The following is a 25,780-nucleotide window of genomic DNA, read 5'->3' on the forward strand; positions in this document are numbered from 1 at the left end:
CATCTTTTAAAAAAAACCAAACCAAACATGTTTTCGTACTTTTTATCTCTAAAACACATCTCTCAAACACAAACCAAACATACCCATTATTTTTTTATTTCGAAGAAGTAGGGGTAATATTTTAATAAAAAATATTTTTCCGCGGCTCATTTTTTTTTTTTTTTTTTGTTACTAAAAACCATAAACTAATTTTTTGTGGTAGATGAAAGGGAACGACAGTGAAGGTGGTGGATAAGAGGTGATGGTCGTAGCAGTCGTGGTGGTCGTGGCGGGGGCGAAAGAGATTAGTGGTGAAGTTGTGGTAGTAGTAGAGGAGATGGAGTGGCGATGGTGGATGAGAGGTAATGGTAGTAGTAGTGGCAGTAGTGGTGGTGGTCATAGTTCCACCCATTGATTTAAGTATGGTGTTTGTTTTAAGCTTTTAAATCATAATTCTACATCCATTTTTCAAAACTCAATTCAAAATATAATCATCACTTTTCAAAACTTATAGAATAATGACTTGGACCCCATTTTTTACTCACCCCCTTGACCCCCTCTTCCCATGATTGGTCCCTTTTTCTTTTTCTTTTCTTTTTTTTTCCTTCTCCTCCAATCACCATCCGCCATGTGTATGTGAGGGGTGGTGGGGGTGGTGATTGGAGGGGGTCTCAATCATCGCCCAAACTTATAACCAAACACATAATTTAAAGCTCTTTTCAAAACTTAATTCAAATCAATTTTTTTAAATATTTAAAAAATATTTTAATTTTGTGAGAGACAGATAAAGAAAAGAGATAGAGACAGAGACAGAGTGATGAATGAGAGAGAGACAAAGTGGTTGCTAAAAGTGTATTTTCTTATAGTAGATCGATAAATCAAGAAAGAGCTCGATAAATAGAGAAGATGAGAGGGAGAAAGTGAGCAAGGCGAACATAGTGAGGGAGAAATAGACAAGCAGACAGAGTGAGAGAGAGAGAGAGAGATAGACAGAAAAAGAGAGAGAAACAAGAGATAAGCGAGAGATAGACAAAAAGAAAGAGAAATAGAGTGAAAAGAGATAAGCGAGAGAGAGACACAGAAAAAGAGAGAGACAGAGAAAGAAGAGAGATAAAGAGAGATAGAAAGATAAGAGAGAGAGAAGAGAGATGAGCGAGAGAGACAGAGAGAGAAGACAGATGAGAGAGATAGAGAGCAGAGAGATAGGCGAGAGACATAGAGAGAAAAGGAGAGAGAGAAACAGACATATAGAGAAAGAAGAGTGATAAGTGAAAGAGATAAAGAGAAAAGACAGAGATAGAGACAAAGAGACAGGAAGATGAAAAAATAAATGAAAAGAGAAATATTATATCAAAATAGTAAGACAATATCATTTTTTTTAATTTTTTTTGCGACAGAAAAATACCTTTGAATTTATTCAAACCATTTTGTGACTGTATATATATGATCACTATGCTAGGTTAGAGTTTTCCAAAAACTCTTTTGAGAAAATTATACTTTCTTGTTTTCCGTGTTATATTGTTTTTACTGATTTTTTTTAATATTTTAAGTAATTTTTTTAATTCTTAGACACACCTAACATAAAATACACCTAAAAAGTAAAAAAATTGTAAAAATAAAATTTCACTAAATTCCAAAAATACAAAAAAAAAAAATTAATTCAATACATTTTTTTTTGTATTTTTATGTATTTATTAATCTTTAAAAATATTTTTTCATAATTTTTTTTTATTTTTTAGATACATCTAAGTAAGATATATCTAAAAAATATATTTAAAATTTTAAAAATATTTACTAAAAAAAAAAAAAAAACGAAAGCCACTTTTTTGCGACGGCAGAAAATGCTGTCTCAAAAAAACAGAGTATTTGCGACGGCAGAAAATACCGTCTCAAAAAAGGAGGGTGTTTGCGACAGCAGAAAATACCGTCGCAAATACTTTCCTTTTTTGAGACGGCAAATTATGCCGTCGCAAATGCTCTACTTTTTTGAGACGGCATTTTCTGCCGTCACAAAAAGTGACTTTTTGAGACGGCAAGTGTGCCGTCGCAAATAGTTCCGTCTTATAAGCCCACTTTTCTTGTAGTGGTAGATTGGAGTTTTAAGAGGCGGATGAAGAAGAAAAAGAAGAAAAAATAACTTTGATCTTTTGGGGAAGAAGATACACAAATTTAAATATAAATAACTGATTAAGGTGTACTATGAAAAGAAAAAAATATTTTAAGATTTAATATGTGTTATCCTTATTAGTAAAATCATATTAAGATATATTAAAAATTAAAATTTATGAATTTAAATTAGGTGTGTTGAGACATATTTTGAATTGAAATAAAAGTCCATAAATAAACTATTTATAAAAAAAACAAGGGAACTTACCAATAAGTCCCATATACAAAGTTCAAGACCTATCTAATCCCCAAACAAAACGTTTGCACCAATTAGTCCTATATATTTTTAATTGTTATAAAAAAATCCTTTTTTTTTTTTATAATTTACAGCCGCTGTTACATCCTACTATTGTCGGACTTCCGTCGACAGTCACCGGAGACTCGTCGGAATGTTTAACATCACCAGGAAGTCGCCGGAGTATTGTCGGAAGTTCATCGGATTGTTATGAACATTAATGGAAATCACCGGAATGTTCATAACGTTCACTGGATGTTAAGAACATCATTGGAGACTCACTGGAATGTGCATAATATTGCTAGAAAAAAAAAAGAATAAATGAAGAAATTAGAGCGAAAAAACATAGCAAAATGTGCTAAATATTGATAAACTAAAAGAAAAAAAAATGGAACGACAAAAAACAGAAACAATGGGAAAAACATATGCTACTTTTCAATTTTTGTAAGGTTTAAGCAAATAATCTCCAATATTAATCAAACTGAAAAACAAGTTTTGAAACTGTAAAATGTTACAGTTTCAAAGAAAAAATCTATTAAGCATTTATTTTTATTAATCAAACTAAAAACATGTTATGAAACTGCAAAATTTTACAGTTTTACACCATGATTCATTCTAGCACCAAAAAAATTTGAAACTGCAAAATTTTACAATTTTCACCGCTTGTGACTAAAACTCGAAAACAATTTGTTCAGAATTTGAAATTTTTTTTCCATTAGAACAGAAAAAGAGAAGTACATAGCAGAGAAAATGTAAAAAAAATAAGAGATCAAAGGAGAGAGGCGGATATAGAGAGAGGATTGTACTCTGACAACTATTTTTTGTTCAAATCTAGTCGGATCTGGAGTAGATCTACTCAGATCTGATGTACATCAGATCTGAGTAGATCTACTCCAGATCTGAGTAGATCTATTCATCTTCTTCATTTTTTTCGTCGTAAACATATCTTCTTTACTGTCGGTGAGGTAAGAAGTCGGCGGTCGGTGGTTGCCGGTGAATCCCAATCGATGGTAGTCGTTGGTCTCCGGTGACTATATATCAGAAAGAGAAAGAGAAAGAGAAGAAACAAGATATGGTTACTCATCAATGATCCTCAGAAATCACAAAGAGAAGAAGAAAGGCATAAAAGAAGAAAGGCAGATAAGAAGAATAACATAATTGGACTTTTGGGTACAAACGAAAAGTTATGGAACTAAATAAACTACACGTTTTTCAAAGAAGACTTCTTGATAATTTTCCCAAAAAAGAATCATGCATGTGACAGAAGGCCCAGGCCTCTAACTCATTCCTTATTTAGTGGTTTGTTGTTTCTCCTGCTCTTCTAAGAGAGTTATTATCATCTGATCTAACTTCTTCTGCGGTTTAATCGGATGAAGTTGCTAGTGTTAAAAAATATGGAGGAAAGAAAAATAATTGCTTGTTTTCAAGAAATTGTAAAAGGGAAGATTTCAAATTATGGTAAAATTTAAAAAATAATTAAATAATTATAAATTATTACAATAAATTTTATCAATATTAATTAAAATTAAGAATTTTTTCAAATTGCAATTGATGGGTGATTCCCCTCAAGTAAAAATAGAATGGTTGTGCTTATCCTCATTATGCCCTACTATGCATAGAATTCACACTCCAATTTTGAGATGTATATTATATATGATATTTATAGTTTTTAATTATGATCGATTATGATATTAATTATGATGTATTGTAATATTCGTTATAACTTATTATGATTATTATTTTGATTATGATCTAAATATTTAATTATGACTCGTTATTTTTTTGAACTGTTAATGTATACGTATCTATATTATACTTATCTTTATCTCTATCTCCTTATATCTCCTTCTATTTCTATCTTCTTGTATTTCTATCTCCTTTTATACTTATTTAGGTTTCTTTTTAGCCTATAAATACAGACTTCTCATATTGTATTAATTATTCAATTCAATAACACAGATACACAATTTTCCCTTTTTTTCAACCATTCGAACATGGTATCAAAGTGTAGGTCTTGAATCCTAGCTACTTTTTCCTCTTGCTTATTGCCCGTACACAGTGGCATTATAGCATCTCTCTTCTTTTTCATCAATACACCATTCTTTGTTCCACAACACTGTTTCGTCACTGTTCCGTTATCATTTTTGACCAAGATTTTATAAATTTTTTTACCACAGTGCTCGGAATTGTGCCCTGGTTCCAACGCCACCAGGCCCGTCGCCACACATCTCCGCACACGCCGATTTTCTTGTCGGCGCGTCCAGCCTTCTACCTTCACTTTCCCACATGAAAACATGCGCCCTTCCATTGCTTGCTCACGTCAGCCTTTTCTTCTGTGTGCACTGTTCTTACTATTGTGCACCCATGTGTGCCGTTTCTGCAACCGTGCACTTACGTGCGCCGCTCCTACTACTGTGCACTCGCGTGCACCATTTCTAATATTGTGCGCCGCGCCTCCCTCTGCTATTGTGCACTACGCCTTTACTGACATCATTCAACCTTTTGCTGACGTCATCTCTGCACCATTCAGCCATTTCCCATCTATTTTTGGCCTTCCAGACTCACTGGTATGATCTGTTTTACCTAATTTTGCTTCTACAGTTCTATTCCTATTTATTTTATTCTACCACCATATTATTATGGATCGTTACGATGCCTCCCATTCAATTTCTGTTATGCTTGATGGATTCAATTATGTTATGTGGGCCCAAGCCATGTCTTCCTTCCTCAAAGGTTAGAAACTTTGGCGTATTATCATCGGAGATGTGACCAAACCAGTGACAGTGCCCGTTGAAACTACTGCTAAATATGAAAACTGCTTAGAAGACTGGAATAAGAAGAACTACCAGATCATTACTTGGCTTCGGAATACCTCTGTTTCCTCTATTAGTCTTTAATTTGGTCGTTTTCAGCTTGACTCTGTTAGCACTCCTGCTAAAGACATTTGGGAGTTTTTGATAAAACGATACTAGACTATCGGTTTTGCCCATCAATATTAACTTTAGAGTCAGCTTCATCACATGTGTTAAGAACCTGGTCAGTCTATAAATGACTTTCTTTCTCAGATGTATTCTGTTTGGGTTAGCTTGCTCTCTTAGAACCTCCATGGCCTCACCTTGAAGATGTTACTTTATTCACTACATATCGTAATCAGCAATGGTTGGTTCAATTTCTCATGGTTCTCACTACCTATTTTGAGCCCGTGCATGCATCTCTCCTTCATCACACTCTACTGCCCACTTTTGAGCAGGCTATTTTGGAGTTGTTATATGAGGAAACTCGTCTTGGTACTCTCCAGACTCATCATGCGGACTCTATTCTTGCCACTCCTTAGTCACGACCTTCTTCTTCCCTGTCAACCCAACTATCCATTGCCTACTTTCTACTCATCTTCTGGTTCATTGCCCAATCAGACCCTGCCGATATTGTAACAAAATTGGTCCTGGTTATCTACAGTAGGATTGTTTTAGCAATCCCTCCCGGTCCTCTTCCACTGGCCATTCCTCTCGCGATGGCTTTTGCAAGGGTAGTTCACATCGTCTTGGGAATCAGTCTAGATCTTTGCCTGCTCACCACACTGTTGCTGCTGCCTCTGAGGATTTTTCTGAACCTTTAGAACCGTTTTCTCCCAAACTAATTTTGAGACCATGTTCAAGCAATTTCTCTACCTTTCTGGTATACTTTCCTCTACTACTCTGTCTATGACTTCAGGTATTTCTTCTTGGTATTTTGACCCCGCATGTTGTAATCATATGACTTCCAGTTCTACTATATTTTCTTCCATTTCTCCCCCAACTCATATTCCCTCTATTCATATTGCTGATGGTTCTCTCATGTCTATAAGTCATGTTGGCTCTATTTCTACCTCGTAGTTGTCTTTACCACATGTTTATTATATCCCTGCCCTTACCTTAAACCTTATCTCTATTAGTCAATTATGTGAGCTTAGTCTAACTATCACCTTTTTCTGTTAATGGTTGTTTGGTGTAGGACCCTCAAACGGGACAGACTCTTGGGATCGGCTGTAAGCATGGACATCTTTATGAGCTCATTCATCTTTATGTTCTGGACTTTACACAGTTAGCTGCTCTTGCATCTAATTTTTCTTTGTTTCCTTTTCATCTTAGGCATTGTCTCTTAGGGCATATTTCTGGTAGTAGGTTAAAGTCTTTGGTTTCTAGTGGTCAGTTAGGTCATGTACTTCCCGATTATTTTGATTGTTTGCCTTGTCAACTTGCAAAACAACCTACTTTATCTTTTAATAAACGTATTTTTGTTTCCCATGCACCTTTTGATTTCATACATTCTGATATCTGAGGCCCATCACCTACTACTAGTATAGGGGGATCTCATTATTTTGTTATCTTTGTTGATGATTTTTCACGATTTAATTAGCTGTTTCTCATGAAAAATCAATCTAAACTTAAATAAATTTATTATACCTTTGCAACAACGGTCCAAGCCCAATTTTCAAAAAACATTAAAATTTTTCGCTCTGATAATGCTATAGAGCATCGAGATTCGGATTTTCTCTCTTTTTCTTCAGTGTCATGGAACTCAGCCTCATCGTTCCTGTGCTGGCATGTCCCAGTAAAATGGACGTGCTGAACGGAAACATCGGCATATTCTCGACACTACTCGAGCTTTTCTTCTTCCTGTCTTGAAAACTTTTGGGGGGAAGTTGCACTTATTGCTGTGTATATTATTAATAGTGTTCCCACTACTGTTATCCATAATCAAACTCCTTTTGAACGTCTGCATGGTACTAGCCCTCCAAACATACATCTTCGAGTTTTTGGGTCTGCATGTTTTGTCCTTTTTCAACCTCATGAACACACCAAACTTGAACATCGTTCTTGTCTTTGTTACTTTCTCGGGTATAGGATTGAACATAAAGGCTATCGTTGTTGGGATCCTATCTCTAAGCGTCTTCATGTATCCCGTCATGTGGTTTTCTGAGAGCATAAAATGCTTTCATCCCTATCCTCGTTTCACTTACCCTCATCATCTACCTCCATCATGTTTACTAATTCTTCCATAGATCTCTTTTCTAATGCGTTTAATGTAGGTTCCTCTTTTGTAGAGACACCTTTGTTGACCCCGATCCCGTCCAGACTACTCTCCTTTGCGCCTTCTGGCTCGTCTTCTAGTTCTCCATCAAACCTTCCCCCCACAACTCTTTCCACCGGTTGTCCACATCGGGTAGTTCAACCACATGTTCATCTTCGTGATTATATTGTCGGGTCTACTACCTTTTCTACTTATGAACCCACCTCCTATCGTGAGGCTTGTACTAATCCTCTTTAGTAGTAAGTTATGATTGATGAACTACAGGCTTTAGACAAAACTCATACTTGGGATGTTGTTGATTTTCCTCTTGGAAATACTGCGATTGACTGCATATGGGTATACAATATCAAGACCCATTCTGATGACTTTATTGAGCGTTACAAAGCTCGTCTTGTTGCAAAGGGCTTCACCTGGAAATATGTCATTGATTATGAGGAGACTTTCGCTCCGGTTGCTTAGCTTACCTTTGTGCGTAGCTTAATTGTTATTGCTGCTGCTCGTCATTGGGATCTCTTTTAGATGGATGTCAAAAATGCCTTTCTTAATGGTGATCTTCTTGAGGAAGCCTACATGCAACCTTCCTCTAGGTCTACTTATCCAGCTCATAAGGTTTGCAAACTACAGCGTGCTTTCTATGGTCTCAAACAAGCCCCATGAGCTTGGTTTTCTAAATTCAGTTCCATCATCCATGACTTCAACTTCACCTCCAGCTCATATGACTCTACTCTATTTGTTCGAACCACTCCTTATGGCACCACTCTTTTTTTTCTTTACATGGATGATATGATTATCACCGGTGTTGATGTGGCTAGTATTCTTAGCCTCAAACACTTTCTCAATCATTAGTTTGAGATAAAGGACCTTGGTACTCTCAATTGTTTCTTAGGGATTGAAATCTCCCATGATTCGACTGGTTATTATTTGTCACAAGCCAAATATGCATCTGATCTTTTAGCACATGCTGGTCTTACCGATTGCAAGTCTACCTCTACTCCTGTTGATCCTCAGACTCATCTCACTTCTCTAAACGGGGATCTTCTTTTTGATGCTACTCATTATCACCAGCTGGTAGGTAGTCTTATAGATAGACACCCAATTTTTGACCGTCCTTAAGACTTGGGCGCTTGATTCTGAATACCCAATGATGAAAGTTTCACAATGCAATCTTTTGAATTCTTAGCGAAGAAATTTGGATTCAAGCTCTAATCCCAAACGTTGCACCCCATTTTAGCCAAACTATTTTTGACCTTAAAATCCTTTTTTTTCGAAATATTTTTCCAAATGCTTCTATAATGTTCGAGGCTTGCATTTCATTTGAAACATTGCACTTTTCGGTAAAACTGAGTAAGGACAAAGTGAAAATGAATGGAAGAGAGGTGAACTCTTTAAAAAATATTTTAAAACTTCTTATTTATAGGTTTGGAGTTGAAGAAAATAGGAGGAGTTGGAAGAAAACCAGTTTAGGAAAGGTAGCTGTAATAACCCCGACCTCCGATTAATGCTAAACCATGATTAGTTATGCCTAACAGTAATTTAGAAGGAATCCGGAATTAATTTGCATATGTATTGCATTATCCTTGTGTTTTAGCTGTTTGCCATAAAATGATTTGTTTATGTTTTATGTTTTAAACTGCAAATTGAAGGTCTTATCGGCGGCCGAATCCGAAACTGATTAGTGTTTTGTGTTAATTAGAATTAATGTAATTTTATGGTAAATTTAATTGAAATTTGATTTGGTATGATTAAATTGGATTAAATAAGCTAAATTACATTAGTTAAGTTTATTACTATATTGCCATTGAGTGGCCCACTACCTAAGACAACCTTGAGATTGCTTCATATATTTGTTGCATGATTTTCATTCATCTTCCTAAGCTAAAACCGACTAGAGAGAGAGGGAGAGGTAGGAAATAGAATTCATCAAGGTTTGGCTTGGAGCATAGGAGAATTGAAGAGTAGCTTGCATATTTGAGCTTCTAGGCTTGGAATTCAAGGTTTAAGGTAGGAGATTTCCCTTTCAATTGTGAATTTAAGATTAATTCTTGCATGGTTCATGGAAGATTATAGTTTAAAGGCTAGAATTGGTTTTAAGAGTTGGATTTGAGAGTGAATTCATGCATGCATGCACATATTCTTGGATTTTGGAGTTGTTCTTCATGAATTCCCATATGCATGTCCACATTTTTGTTATAGTCCATGAATTCATCCTATTCTTGAGCTTAATCTTGTTTTGGATCATGTTTTGGAGCATTTGAAGTCATGAGAATTCATACGTGTTACATTTAAGTTATGTTCTTAGAGTTCATGTTGATTTTGCATAAATTGGTTTACTCGTGGGCCATGATTTCTTGAATTGAAGCTTTAAACATGTTGTTTTATGGGTTACCAAGTGTTTTCCAAAGTTTTGGCCCAGAAAAATGAGTTTTGGATGGTTGAAGGTCGAGTTTCATGCTTGGAGGTCAATCTGGATTTTCCAGAATTTTGACCCACGCTCGAGCGGGGACTTTCACGCTCGAGCGTGAAGCCTGAGTACATGCATTTCCGCTCGAGCGGCGAGAGTTACGCTCGAGCGTGAAATGCGTATACCTAGAAGTTTGTGTGTTTTGCAGCCCGCTCGAGCGGGGGAAGCCACGCTCGAGCGAGGGTCTGTGTCACACGCTCGAGCGGGGGTCGAGCGCCCGTCGAGCGTGGACCTTATCTTCAGCAAAATTTGAGAAATGATTTCCAAGGCATCTTTGCATCCTTATTCCATCCTATGCATTCCTAGGCCATGTTTAAGACTCTATAGTGAGGATTTAAGGTTAGAAATACACTAAGAGCCAACGACGTAAGTTTTGTACAATTAGAACGTGTGTTTCAAGTGTGTATCTGTTATGTGTTATGTAGGTTACGTGCCGCGTGTCGTGTGATCAATCTGCTCCGTCTGTCTGTTTCAAGGCCAACTGTGAGTAATAATTTAGTAAAGTTATGTTCAAACTGTATCTACTTTCTGTGTGATAAAACAAGATCTGTTTTCCGAAATGATATGTTCTGTACAATGAATGATTGTTCAATTTATGATATGTATTCGTGACATTCTTAGCATCACGTGATATCTGTTAGTTGTTACCCGCTATCGGAGGTTCCTTTACGGAACTTATTTCTGTCTGCACTTTGTTACCCGTACCGGAGGCCCTGTCACGGGGGCTCAGCTTCTATTCTGTTCTGTTGCCCGAATTCAGAGGTTCCTTTATGGAACTAGTTATTCGTAACCTCACGTGTATACATTCTGTTCTGTTTTGCTCTGTTTATGCTAATGAATGTATCACGTAAACTTAATCATGGCTTATGATTTCTGTCTGTATATGATCTGGACAAACTATGATTTTGATATGAACTGAATTATGATTTCTGAATCTGTACGAACTCATTTATTGAAACCCTTTACTCTCTTATTATTCACTGGGCTTTCGCTCACAGTTTATATTATGTATGTAGGTGAGCCGGCACATGACCAGGGCCAGAGTTGATGGCCTTCTGTCTGTTTTGTCAGCCAACTGTTGCGCCTCCTGAGGAGGTTCCGGTCGAAGTCTAATGCTATGGCTGTTTTTGTATTCATGCTAGTCTCTGTATGTGTTTTGTAAGGACATGTCTTGGGATATAATACTTTGTAAATATTGGTGTCCTTTGACTGGCATGCTTATGTATATATATAAGTTATGAAATGTTCTGTCCCATGTACGTTATCACAGCTCATTGGACCTTGTCTATTTTGTATTATTGCTTCCTCAGCCCCTTATTATTTGCTAATCTGTTCAGAGGCCTTTGGTAATCCACGGATTACTGGCCGGTTACGGTGCTAAACCCATAGGGGCGGGTTTGGGTCGTGACAGAGTGGTATCAAAGCACATGTTCTACAGCACACACAAGTCCGTATGAGCTTAGGATGTCCTAGTAAGAGTTATGGGCATTTCATCTGTATGTGTGAGTGTGTGGTAATGCAACTGAATATGAAAACTGAATGTCCATTGAAATCAAATGAATTGAAGGAAACGAATAAGATTATACCTGTATTTATTATCATTTGATGTCTGTATAGTAAGATGGACAGTGCAAGGGGAAGTGGTGAAAGTGAATCTTCAGAGGCTCGCATGGGCCGAATGGAACAGATGATAGCAGCGTTGACTGAAGCCTGGACACAACAACAGAGACAACAACCTTTGCCCCCTCTGCCTCCACCGGCACAAGCCGAGACAGATAATACTGACATCATCAATCTGACACAGAAATTTATGAAAATGAAACCGCCAACGTTCTATGGTAGAATTGAACCTTTGAAAGCTGAGACATGGTTGCTTGAGATGGAAAAGTTGTATGAAGTATTTCCTTGTTCTGAAACTCAGAAAGTCCTCCTAGCCACCTACACTCTGAAAGACGAAGCCCGCAGGTGGTGGTTACTGATTCGAAGTGGCAATGGGAATATGACGTGAGCACAGTTCAATGCAATCTTTTATGATAAATATTTTCCCCAATGCTTCAGGGATCGGAAGGTGTCCGAGTTTCAGGAACTCAAACAGGGAAGAATGTCTGTAGCAAAGTATGAAGTTAAATTCACCGAACTGGCACGGTTCGCTCCACACATGGTGGATACTGATTATAAGAAAGTACGAAAATTTGAAGGTGGATTGGATTTGGAGGTGTTCGATCGGGTGGGCGTGTTGAAATTGCCTATTTATGTGGAAGTCTTGGACATATCCTTAATGGCGGAAGCTACCATAGCGGCCATGAAACAAGGTAAAGCCCCAGCAACTACAACAACTGAATGGAGAGGATAAAGATAGTTAGTTAATTATTCATTTCAAGTGTTGTAATAAATTAGTTAATTAGTTTAGCTGTTTATTCAAGTTTTGTAATAATTAGCTTAATTAGCTTAACCTACCTTGGTTAACTAGTTTATTCATTCAGACTCTCATTCGTGAGAGCGTAATGTAATAATGTGTATGTCTTCTAACCCCACATCTTTCTCCCTTTTATTTATTCACTTTTGATAGTTAGATTAGGGACATGTTTCAATTAGCATACCTTATGCTTGTATCCATTCATTCGTATTGCATGCACCAAGGTTTGGCGTATCATTCGAACGGCATTGTTATTTCAATAATTCTTTGAATACATGTTTAACCGCACGTTATCAAATCGATCCATATGCCATACTAGTAGCCGAGCCTATTAATTGCATTCTTTGTATGTGTTGCATTAGTCATCTTGTATAGTTAGGAATTATGCATTTTTCTAACTCTTTTGTTTTGTCTTTGCTTGGAGTACTATGTGAGTTTTTAGTGCTTTAGCATACTTACATGAATGTGAGTGATTGCCATGACTAGCATGCTTACCATGAGGCTAAATGCTTATTTGATAAACTGCTTAAATGCCTATGGATGAAGGTCTGTTGCTTGAATTGGAACTATTCAACGAATGTATGTTTAAACCCACTACATCAAGTGGCAAATTCACCGCTTTAAGCCCACTTTGTTGAGTAGCAAATTCGCAAACTTTAAGCCCACTTGAGGTGGCAAAATCAAATCCTTTTCAAGACAAACATGAAATTGAATTGTTCCAACTTGAGCAAACTAGTCTATACTTGCTGGTGCGCATCACATAGTAAAGCTAGTTTAATAACCGGAACAAGAGCATATAATGTTGATAAAAAAATCACATCATGATTAGTAAAGGCCGATCTTTGATCGGGCGAGCGGGGGTGCTCAATTCATGACTTTCCCCTCTTGTACCTAAGTTCCCGAGCCGAGGCAACTTTGGTAATGACAGACACATGGCCTTTGGCACGAGTCATGGGTTTCCTAAAGTTCCCTAAAATAAAATATTTAGGTGGCGACTCTGTATCTGGTAAAGCAGTCCAATTTTGGCATTTTTGATTTAAAATCAATTTTTCAAAAGATTTGCCGGATTTGGACTCTTTGGTGATTATCAATTTCACATTGCACTTGTGAGATGAGATTTAGAACCGCGGGAGTTCGAACTGTAGGGCCTCTTTTCAAACTTCCGCAAGGGGGCGCGAAAAAGCCGATCTACATCTTGTCTATCTCACTGTGACTCGTCTTGATATTGCCTATGTTGTCCATCTTGTTAGTCAGTGAATGTCGGCTCCCTGTACCCCACATTACACTACTCTACTTCACATGCTTCGCTACCTCAAAGGCATTATGTTCCATGGACTCCATTACTTTGCTCACTCTTCTCTCAAGCTTCGTGCCTTTTTTGATGCTGATTAGGCTGGGGATCCTACTGATCGACGCTCCACCACAGGTTTCTGTTTCTTCTTAGGGGATTCTCTTCTTACTTGGCACAGCAAGAAACAATCCCTCACTGCTCGCTCTAGTATTGAGTTTGAATACCGCACTCTTGCTGACACTACTTAGGAACTTTTGTGTATTCGTTGGCTCCTTACTGATATGGATGTTTCTTTCTCTGCTGCTACCTCTCTTTATTGTGACAATCAGTGTGCCATTCAGATTACTCACGATGATGTCTTCCATGATCGCACCAAACATATTGAGATTGATTGTCATTTCATTCAACAACATGTTACACGTGACACTGTTCATCTTCTCTTTATTTCTTCTGTTGATCAACTTGCTGATATTTTCATCAAGGCTCATCCTGTTGGTCGTTTCAGTGATCTAGTTTTCAAACTCAAGTTGGTTAATGCTTATCCACCTTGAGTTTGAGGAGGGTTGTTAATGTATACTTATCTATATTATACTTATCTCTATCTTTATCTCTATCTCCTTGTATCTCTATCTCCTTCTATACTTATTTAGGTTTCTTTTCGGTATATAAATACAGGCTTCTCCTATTGTATTAATTATTCAATTTAATAATATATATACACAATTTTCCCTTTCTTTCAACCATTCCAGCATGAACAATGCTCCATTCCTCAATTTCCCTCCCTTCCCCTCGCCCAAACTTTCACCAATAATGTTGCAAATAATTTTAAAAGAAGAGAGAAAAGTTTGAAAAAAAGTTGATTAATTGGTGTACAATAAATCAATAAATAAATTATTTATATAAAACGATCATGCATGTGACTGAAGGCCCATGCCTCTAACTCACTCCCTGTTTCGTGGGTTGTTGTTTATCCTGTTCCTCTAAGAGAGTCGTTATCTGATGTAACTTCTTCTGCAGTTTAATCAAATGAAATTGCTACTGTTCAAAAAAAAAAAAAAAAAAAAAAAAAAAAAAAAAAAAAAACACTGCTTGCTTTCAAGAAATTGGAAAAGTGAACTTCAAATATTAAGAGGAGATTTCAAATTAGGATAAAATTTGAAAAATAATTAAACAATTATAAATTAATACAATAATTTTTTTCAATACTAATGATTAAAATTAATATTTTTCAAATTACAATTGATGGGCGATTTCTCCAAAATAAAAATCGAATGGTTGTGTTTATCCTCATTAAGCACTACTATGCATAGAATTCACTCTAATTTTGAGGTGCATATCATATTTTCCAGTTATAATATTTGTAATTTTTAATTTTGATTGATTATGGTGCTAATTATGATTTATTGTGATATTTATTATATGATTATAACCTATTGTGATTATTATTTTGATTATGATCCAAATGCTTAGTTATGACTCGTTATTTTTTTGACCTTTTATATAATTTACACCAGTATAAGACCTTTGAATTTATAAGAAAAACAGAAGAACCAAACAATTCATAAGATTACTATTTTGAATTTATTGGTGCTTCAACCTTAGTTTTAGTAGTATTTTTTTTTTTTGTTTTTATAAATAATAATGCCATGTGTCCTCATGAAAGTACTGTATTTGCTTAAACGTTGAAAATAAATTCTCAATAAACCAATGTCCCACGTTAAGTCACACCTGATATCATAACATAGTTTTTAACTTCCAATTAACTTAAAATTTGACAAGTTAAGTACTTTATGCCTACCAAAAATCATATTAATCGGATATTAACAACTATATGATCGGATTGCATATTATTTATGTTATTTCTCAAAATAAAACTTATTATTTATTTTTTTGGTTATCGATCATATAGTTGTTGATATCCGATTAATATGATTTTTGGTAGGTATGAAGTACTCAACAAATCCTACAAAATGGACGGTTTAGATCATAAAAATAAGGCCATATTACACCTCAAATTGAGGCACCACAGTCACTGCTGTGCTTCACGCACAGCAGTGACCCCTTATCCACAATAAAAATACAACTCAAATGTTCTGGCATTAAATCAAGAAATAGCATGACTTAACAAATTTTATAAATAATATTTTTTATTTTTTAAACTAATGCGACGTCTAAAATATTATTGTAATGGGTTCAGTTTAAAATATCATATCCAAATTTCACTATTGAATATTACATCAAGAAGTAAAAAAAAAAAAATCTACGAAATTACTAATTTGTAAATGTTATATAATCTATATTTTTCTCACATATACATCAAACTAAAAAATATAAAATATAAAATGACATAATTTTTTTATTTATTATTTTTTTTTTTCTGAGAAAGTGGTTGACAGAGGCAGACGTAAACAAAGTCCCATGCTATTCCAAAACTATCTAATAATTTTCTGTAAAGAAGTCTAATGGCCGACCCCGGGGCTAGGGACTGACTGCAAAACCCGGTCCAAGCGTGGCAGGGGGAGGACGAACACCCTTCCATTAATGACCATGGAATGGCCTTTGCCACCTGGGGAAGAAGGTGGTGGAATGGTGCCCTTGGGAAGGGCACTTAGGAGCAAACTATCCTCTAGAGAAGGCACCTTCTTGTTTTCCATGGTCAAGATCTTCCTTGCTTCTAAAGATGGTGCACAAGCACAGCAGATTAACAAAAAGAAAACAAGTGAAAGCTTGCTTAAGAGAGCCATGTGGAGTATTTTGAAAGTGAAAACAGAGGAGGAGATATGAGAGTTGGGCAAATGGAATCAATGGAACAGAGTAGATATGATGGAATTTGGTTGGGTGTGACTTGCTTATATATAGCTATTTATGAGAGAGAGAGAGAGAGATTGATTGATTGATTGAGATTTTGATTGCATTTTGCAAGTGTGTTAAATTAGGATGGCTTGCGGATGTTGGGGAATGATTATTCAGTATTTTTAGAGTATGGATATACGGTGTTTTATAAAATTTTGATTAGTAGAAAGAAGTAAGAATTCATAATTTATGTTAGGAATGAGAAAAAACATAAAAACTAAAGAAATTGATAATTAACTTAGAATATAATTATGTAGTGTTCCGAAATTATTAAATAATTTTTCAATGTTGGGGTACCTATGAATAGCCGCCGGCCCATATTTCTAGGAACTTTGTGGGTCTATTAGACTCCATCATATGGACTTCAACTTTGCTCAAAAGGTTCTTCCGCCAATTATGAACCAAATAAATAAATAAATTTATGAAAAATCAATACTATCATTTTAGTACTTTAAAATAAAAAATTTATAAAAATAGCTTAAATTTTTTAAAGAAAATTATATTTTTATTGATTAATAAAAGAAAAATAATAAAATAAATAATACCTTATCATGATTGATTCCTTTGTTTATAAATAATTATTACAAAATTAATAAAAATAAATAATATCTTATCATATACTTTAGCGATATCTAATAATCAAATATATATATAGTAATCCTATAATTGTCACATGCTATTAAAGAATTAATGAAAATAAATAATATCTTATCATGTATTTCGATAATATAAAATAATATATATATATATATATATAGTAATCCTGTAATTGTCATGTGCTCTGATGACATAAATCACCAAAATAATTCAATGATATATTTGTATCATTCTGATCAAGTATTTTGTATAAAAATTCTATAAAAATAGACACATCCTTGTTCAAATTGAGCTCAGGAGAGGCACCTATTATCTACTGTCACACTAAAGTTGTGAGATCATGAATTTTTTTAGTAGTAATTTACCTACATTTCGATAGTGACGTGTATGGACAAGCAGGCCAGATTCATTTCAACGGCAACACTGATTTGTTCCACAAGGTGTGCTAAACAAACATATTCCGAAACCACATAATTTTATTTTAATTTTAAATATTGATCGTTCACAAAACTGGAAATAGCACATTTTTATTTTACTATCTTCTATATTTCATTTTGTGAGTCTCATTTTAGACCTACAATTATGATTCAAATCGTTCACATCATAAACCTTGTAATGAAAATTATCTATATAAAAAATCAGTTTCATTGAATATCAATGAATAGTTAAACAAATTGTATTTTATTTTATAAAATAGACGGTTTAAGTTTAAACTAATAGTTGCCGTCCAAACTTGGAAAAAAGAAAAAAAAAACAAAAGGTAACTTTTTTATGTGTCTAATGATATTTTCTGAAACTAATTTTTTTTGTACAACTCATCTTTACTGTTGAATTTACAAGATGAACGATTCAAATCATTTTTGTTATCTTGAGATGAGACACAAATAGAGAGGTATAGTACATGGTAATGCTATGGTTTTCCCACATGATAATTACGATTGGACCCGTTAGTTCTCCATTTCTATTTTTTACAATGACGAGATGGTATTTTTTGTAACAAATATACACTATGATGTACTCAGGTACATAAGACAGAAAGTCCTACAATGTCTATGACTAGACAAGGTTGTAATTTGTCTTTGACTCAAGTTTAATACAATTAGAGATCATATTGAACTCCTTAAAATAACTAATTCCATGAATAGGTAACCAACTACGTTATAGAGAGTCTGCTCAACTCTTCCATTCTATACGTATGGCCACATATATTGTCTATAACCGATTTTGTGCCCATAAAATTATTCCAACTCTTTATATGCTCAAAAGATCCAAGAAGAAACGACAACAAAAGCAAGACAAAAGGTAAGTCAACTATTAAAATCAAAAAAATAAAATTGATGACATGCGAAGTGATTGCTAAAACAAGAGCATTTATATTCAAGAATAAAAATTAGACTCAATTTTCAAGTTCAGTGATGTGACAATCAATTAGAATATTAAAAACAACACTATCTATCATATATTCTCTAATCATCAACCAATCATATCACCTACACATCATCGAGTCTAGAAAGTGAGTTTGCGTATCATTTTCCCTAAAAATAATCACCTAACTAGATGAAAATAACATTGCTTAGAGAGATAGTTGACATTTTTATTTTTTATTAGTGAAATTCTAAGTGAGTTCTAAAACCAGCAAAATCTCACCAAGTGTTGTATAGAAGACAACTTTAGGACTGTTCATTTTTTTTCTTGAGTAAATTATACTCACCTCTCTTGAAATTTAAAAATATATATAGTTAATTCTTTACTTGTGACATAATTACACTGATCACTCTTAATATTTTAATTTTTATAGCACTAAAGTCCTTTTTCATCAGTACCTCGTTAGTCGTATAAATGAAAAAATAATGTTATAATCTTTTTTTATACTAAAATGTATATTTATCTTTATATATTTCAGGATCTACCAATTATTGGCACTAATTTTGGTCACTGTCATCATAATAAAAGGGAGGTCAGTATAATAATGTCAAAAGTATTAAACTAACTGTATTTTCTTTAAATCTTGAGGAAATGAGCGTCATTTACCCTTTGTTTTTCTTTTATGGGGAATTGTAGTTGTGTATAAAAACATAAAAATAAAGTATCTAATGAGGACTGCAAAACTAATGTTTGCAATCAAGGTTGACTTCATATAATAACAAAATTTTTGCACTTGGGAATCTTTTGTTTGGGAAAGACTGACTATAAAACATCCTTCAAAAGTTCATACTATGCATTTCAACTTTTAGCAGTTGGATATAAAAAATGAATTTGAACTGTCGATTACAGTCAATTTAACTTGTAATCAAAATCACCATTTTACCTTCTAACCAACAACACCACTTTGCCTCCTAACCAAGACAAACTCACTTTGATTTAACCTTTACTTTAAGTCCTAACCATTAACACTTTGATTCATAAATAAGCCCACTTTGGGATCTAATTTTTCTTCTTATACACTTTTAATGCCGAGTCTAACCCAACTAGCCAAAATCTCTTCACTTCACTAGGAGGTCGATGGTCTTATCACAGGTTAGATCCTATGACCCAATCTACAATCTCCCATGTTCAAACAAAAAAAAAATACCAATTTTTAAAGAATGTATACCATACAATTTGGCTTTAGTCAGAGCTGATCCCTAGAATGGATTAATCAACAGGACACATAAAACCAAATTCCAGTTGACTGAGTAGAAAGTACAATGTACCTGTTAATCCAATTGTTTTTAGCCGGCCTGTATAAGTCGTGCCGTCTAGGAACCCTCCATAGCCTCAACCAAATCACAAATAAAATTGCCAATTTCCAACTTGATTAATCTGCTTTTAACAAAAAAAAAAAAAAAAAAAGGCAAAAACTTTACATATTGTTAAAATGAAACAAGGCCTACTGAAATTGGAATGTAGTCTAGTATCTTGTTGCTCATCACTACCAAAGTACTTCGAAAAACAGAGTATAAGGAAGGAACACACATTGCCATAAAAAGATATAATCAACCAATTCCATATACACCAACGAAAATCTGGAGGTTTTTTTTTAAGATGTAAATTTGGGTTTGTACAATTTGCAAGCCATCAAGTTTCAATTTTTTCAGATTGTGTTGCTATCTGTTTTATTGCTAATATAGAATAATCTCTATTCCAAAGCTTTACTAGTTAATGATAATTAACTCGTTGCCTCACAAATCGAGATACATTTAACACTATAAGGTTATACATGACTTGCCAAGGCAGGGTTGAAGCTGCAAGTGGAATGGCCATGGCTTCCCTCATCTATCTACCTTTCTCCAGCTACACAATGAGGACACTGTTTCTATCATTTTCTCATAGCAAAGATAACCAAAATTCACACCAGTGCCCATACAAGATGGATGGTAAACAAATGCAAAACAGTAAACAGATAACTCCTTTCCATTAAAACCAACACAGCTTCTAAAAGAATTCGAATTTTCGAAACTGAAATTTTTAGGTTTATCACTAAGGTGCCAATCACTATGTTGGTCCCCTTAGGGAAAGGCTACATGTTTCAAGTTAAATTTATTAGGAAGCATCTAATAATGAAAGGAAATTATGATATATAACTAATTATTTTAAAACTGTAACTAAGAATCTTAGAATAATAATGTAATATCAACATTTGATAAATGCAACATTAAGATTTCAAATTTTTCATGACTTAATACATACAATGCAAGAGGGTCCAAACACAACTTAACACAAGGTTAGCACAGCTATTATGCAAATGATTCCATAGAAAAATAAAACTAATTTGAAGTGAGATTGCACCCCAAAAGAGCTCTACTTGTGCAGCATACTCTGTTAAGAGAAATGCAAATAGCATAGCAACCATTTAATGGGCATAAGGCATTATTTAGTACATGGTAACACACACCCTTGCTCATCTCTAGGTCCTGATATGATTGATGCCATGGCAGGAGCTGAAACATGTGGATTGGCTTCAACAGGAGTTTCGGACGTTACATAGTTAATATGTTAATACTAGACCGCCTAAGATCATCACCATTGTTAACACAAACCACCTTATGTAGATGGCATTCCTTTGTCATCTTAATAGCTTCTTCCTTGCACCATTGCATTTCTTCATTATCTTCATCAAGAGGATTAGAAAGCTCTAGTCTTGGTTTTTACCCCTCTGCCAGTTAAATTAAACTCTGCAAAAAACATCATTAAATTTCTGAGTCTTTTCATGAAATCTCAAGTCACATTGGCGGCTAGAGTGTACACCTCCACTAATTGTAAGAATTCAGATCCAAACCCTTTTCATTGAATATCCTATGATAAATCTTTTTTGATTGTGGACCAACACTGACTCTAAGAATTCAGATTGCAACTGGGGGTTCTTACTTCTTGAGAGGGAGGGAGGGCTAAGTATCAAAAAGGGGAGCTCAAACTGGCTGATGAGGTGGTTGAATAGCAAGCAAAACACTGTAAAAAAGATAACCGAATGTGGTTACAGGACAATTACAGCCCATATGATCAACTAAAATCTTACCGAACTAAGAAAAGATGCCAATGAAAGTGCATGTATGTTGTGCTATGTACAAACCTCGAATCTCGATGCATTTATTCAAGCTGAAAGTGGATGGATTCCATATTTCTAATGACTATTGGTTTCCAGGTTCTGACTGTACCTTTTGCAGCTGAGCCAAACTTGAGTAGAAGCAGGTCATAATATACTGCTAATGTTAGAAGCAAAACATTCTAGAAATGACACTCGTTTGCTATTCTTCCACAAAAAAGTAAGTGGCAAGAAAATCAAAAAGCAACAAGAACCCCATGATGTGCACAATATACTGCTAATGTTAGAAGCAAAACATTCTAGAAATGACACTCTAGTTTGCTATCCTTTCACAAAAAAGTAAGTGGCAAGTAAATCAAAAACCAACAAGAACCCCATGATGTGCACAAACACAATACATAAGATATGGATGTGATTTCGAACGACCAATTTTTCCTATTCAGTTTTAGAGACATTATTATATTTGTTGTTTTTTAGCAAAATGTAGCCATGTTTGATCATGTCTTTTGAGTGTAACCAACGTGACCTGCATATAAATCTGGCAAAGACATTATTTGAAAAGAACAATGCTATACAAGCTGACTTTCGACTTAACACCAAATCACGCGGGAGTGAATGATTAAGCTTTGGTGGAAACCCAATCAAAGTAGCTGCCATTCAGAAGATTCTACGTCTGTCAGTGTTAGACTGACTTTCAGTCTGTCATTTTCCTTTTGCAAATACCAGACAGAGCTAGATTGTGGGATACATCTTTCTAGCCTAAATGTGTTAAAAGTCTACTCCATTATGGACACTAAGATTTGGCTCCTCCCATGAAGCATCTGTGCCACTAAAATGAACCCAAAAGACATAACTGTAGAAACTCTACGAGACCATACTATCAAAATCAGTACCACTGTCATGTGCTAAACTTAAAATCTCTCATAAAAAAATAAAAATACACAAAATCATACTAAGGAGGCATGTCTTGTATAAAAAGGCAAAAGCGAATGTGAGGAATGAATTACCAACATGTTTTTGTAATTTGTAAAAGTTCAGACATTATATTGCAAATTCTTCTTATTGGTTCAACTCTGCAACCTTAGCTTAGCAGGTGTTTCACAATTAAATTCCATGCAAGAATGTGATGGTGAAAATTATTTCATCACTATAAACATCATGTTTTAGAGCCATGCTGTCCCCAAAGGTATGGCAGACTGGGATTTTACCCTGTTTTAACACCTACTCTGCTTAACATACAAGCTGAATGGAAAATGGATAGGCACGGAGAGATATATCTAGGCGCATGATGATGAAAATTAAGACTGTCAGTCACTCCAAGAGAAATAATCAACAATACAAAATTGGAAGATCATCAGTTATGACATTTGCAATGTTTCAACAAGGTCAGAGGCATTTAAAAGCTTATTGTTCTTGCACACCATGTGAACCACCATTCTCCATGTATCTACATCAATTAAATTTCCTTTTGCCAAACTATTTAGAACTGTCCATAACAGCTTTAGATTACCACTTTGACACAACTCATCAACAAATTTCATCATACTTGCAGTACGTGGGGCATAACCTTTGAAAACCATCTCATCCAAAATGAATGCAGCTTCCTTGAAATGCATCCCATCACAAAGCCCATCAAATAGCGTCCGATATGTTATCACATCGGAAGCACACTTCCGTCTAGGCATATCTTCAAATAATTCATTTGCTTCTCTCAATTTTCCGTCCCTACAAAGCCCACCAATAATTACATTATAACTAGTAACATCTGGCTTGCACCCCTTCACTTCCATCTCACTTAAAACACCAAATGCTGCGTCAAAATCCTTCTCCTGACAAAACCCGTAGATCATTGCATTATAAGTTACTGCATCAGGCTTGCACCCATTTTCTCTCATTTCCTCCAAAACTCCAATAACATCTTCCTTGCGACCGACCTTGAAAAGAGCACTAATTAAGGTAGAGTACACCCGCGAACCCAATTCGATTTTACATTTCAACATCTCATCCTTAAGCTTAAAAGCCAAACTCAATTCATTTGCCTTACAAAGCCCTTTAATCAATGAAGCATAAACAAAAGCATTAGGCTTTAATCTAAAACCTCTCACCATAGCCTCTTTCAACCTAAAAGCTTCATCTAACTTACAATTCGCACAAAGTCCACTAATCAAGGTTCCAAACGTCACTGCATTTGGCCAAATCCGTCTCTTTTGCATTTCATCGAACACATTCCAAGCACTATCCAAATTGTCGCACAAACAACAAGCATTGATCAATATATTATAAGTACACACATCCGGAACTGCATATTGATCAATACCCACAAAAAATTCCCTCATTTTCTCGAATGCCCGACAAGATAACAGAGCATTCAAGAGGGAATTCAAAGATTTTATGGTCCTTTGGCATCGAAAAGACGGTATTTGATCAAATGTTTTGAGAGCTCGGTCGGCCAAGCGAGCACGGCCGTAAAAGGTGATGATGTTACAGAAGATGATTTCTTTGGGGACGAAGCGAGTCTCGTTCTTCAATTGTTCTATGATTTGTTCCATTTCGTCGAACATTTTGGCTCGGCCGAGCTTGGTGATGATGAGATCGTATGAGAGGAGAGAGTAACGGAAGGGTTTAGGGCTAGGGTTAGGGTTTAGGAAGAGTTGGAGAGCGAGGTTGGGGTCCTTTTGGAGGCGGAGGAGAGAAGTGAGTCTGAAAGGTGAGACCTTCTCTAGTTTAGCCATTTTTGGTCTCTAACGGTTTACTGTGTGATTTAAATTTCAGTTGCCAAATGATATAACTGATATTACAAATTACGGGTTTACCGCCCGAAGGTGGAAACAACAATTTTAGTTTGGATTCTTAGAGCATCCCCATCTGCTTCAATAAATTTTGAGTTAAATTATAATTTAAAATTCACTTTTTATATTTTATTTAGTCTCACTTTTATATATACACTCAATCAAATTTTTTATTCTAAAATTCTATTTCATTAAAATATTATGAACGAGCAAGTATAAACAAAGTCCAAGACAGCGACAGATCAACACCAAAGCAACAACAGAGCAGCAGCAATGTAACGCCCCAACTTCTGGCTGTTAATAAATCAATTCAACTTCAAATTTAAAATTCTAACTAATTAATAACCTCAAAAATACAAGTTGGCTCCAAAATAATTACACAAATGTCTATAATTTATAACTTATACAAATCTCCAAAAATAATAAATAGTGGTAGATCCAAAAATCTCAAACTCAATAATTCTTTAAACACTTCAACTCCAATCGCCACTAGATTTGCTCCACATCTGAAAAATAAATTAATTCGGTAAGTATACAATACAACAGGAATAACAAGGCTCGGGCAGAGAATAAATCAATAGGGATCCAACAATTACACGACCGATTAGATTCGATAATCAACCAATTTACCCGAATTCCACAAACAAATCAACTCGACAGATGATAATTTATCCAGGACCGAATACCTAGTCCTACTCGGTACATGACCAGTGATTGACCTCACCCACCTCACCCAAGCACAACCGCTTATCCGGACTATTAGTCCAAGCTATTGGCAAAGTCTACTCGATCCATTTACGAAGCATTTTCACGTTATTTAGCCAAACAAATCAACACTGACTACACAGAACAACTTCATAGAATTTATCAAATGACCAGAGTACTCAAACGTGTCAACATAATGATTTCACAAGATTTATCAAATGATCACAATAATTAAGAGGATTACAAATTGAAAGTCATTAAAATAAACTCTTTGCAAAGAGATTTAAATGAATCGTATTGTATACCACCCGAATTACCTCAAATCAATCTCATTTGTCGCCAACACTCGAATCTCGATATTTCTCCATAGATCTCCAAATTCTAAGCCATAAGGAATGTAAGGTTTCATAAAATCTACAACTCTTCTCCTTTATGAAAATGCTTACTTTCACTTTAAACATTCTTGATCTAAACTCTAAATTTATATAACAAATGGAGAGAGATATGAGAAGAACCATAGAAAGAAGTTGAGAGGTGAGCTCAATTTATAGGTAAGGATACTTGGGACAAAAGAAAAGGAAAAATAATAAAATAAAGTTTACTTGATGGGCAAGAAAGGGATATACTTGGAGAAAAAGAAAAGAAACTTCCTTGGAGACAAAGTAACTTGGAGAGAAAGGAAACTGAATAAATAAA

The 25,780-nt window shown here is 35.1% G+C and overlaps 1 protein-coding gene and 1 long non-coding RNA gene across 2 annotated transcripts; both read right to left on the minus strand.

The window, feature by feature from the left end:
- Positions 1–3,067: 3,067 nt before the first annotated feature.
- On the minus strand, positions 3,068–19,873 carry LOC114280068 (uncharacterized). Its single transcript, XR_014336395.1, has 2 exons — positions 19,762–19,873; positions 3,068–3,411 (listed from the first exon to the last, which is right to left on the minus strand). It is a non-coding gene; the product is annotated as an uncharacterized LOC114280068 (long non-coding RNA).
- Positions 19,874–22,019: 2,146 nt separating this feature from the next.
- Positions 22,020–24,379, minus strand: LOC114280011 (Pentatricopeptide repeat (PPR) superfamily protein). Its single transcript, XM_028222323.2, has one exon. It carries the CDS (start codon positions 24,320–24,322, stop codon positions 22,949–22,951), a length of 1,374 nt encoding a protein of 457 aa, XP_028078124.2. The 5' UTR covers positions 24,323–24,379; the 3' UTR covers positions 22,020–22,948.
- Between the last annotated feature and the right edge of the window lie 1,401 nt (positions 24,380–25,780).

This window comes from Camellia sinensis, chromosome 7 (assembly GCF_055761805.1).
Source record: "Camellia sinensis isolate YWXY chromosome 7, ASM5576180v1, whole genome shotgun sequence".
Taxonomy (NCBI): domain Eukaryota; kingdom Viridiplantae; phylum Streptophyta; class Magnoliopsida; order Ericales; family Theaceae; genus Camellia; species Camellia sinensis.

What these genes read in the sequence shown, in the direction of transcription:
- LOC114280011 (XM_028222323.2), bottom strand. Translation starts at nt 24,322, where the DNA reads ATGGCTAAACTAGAGAAGGTCTCACCTTTCAGACTCACTTCTCTCCTC.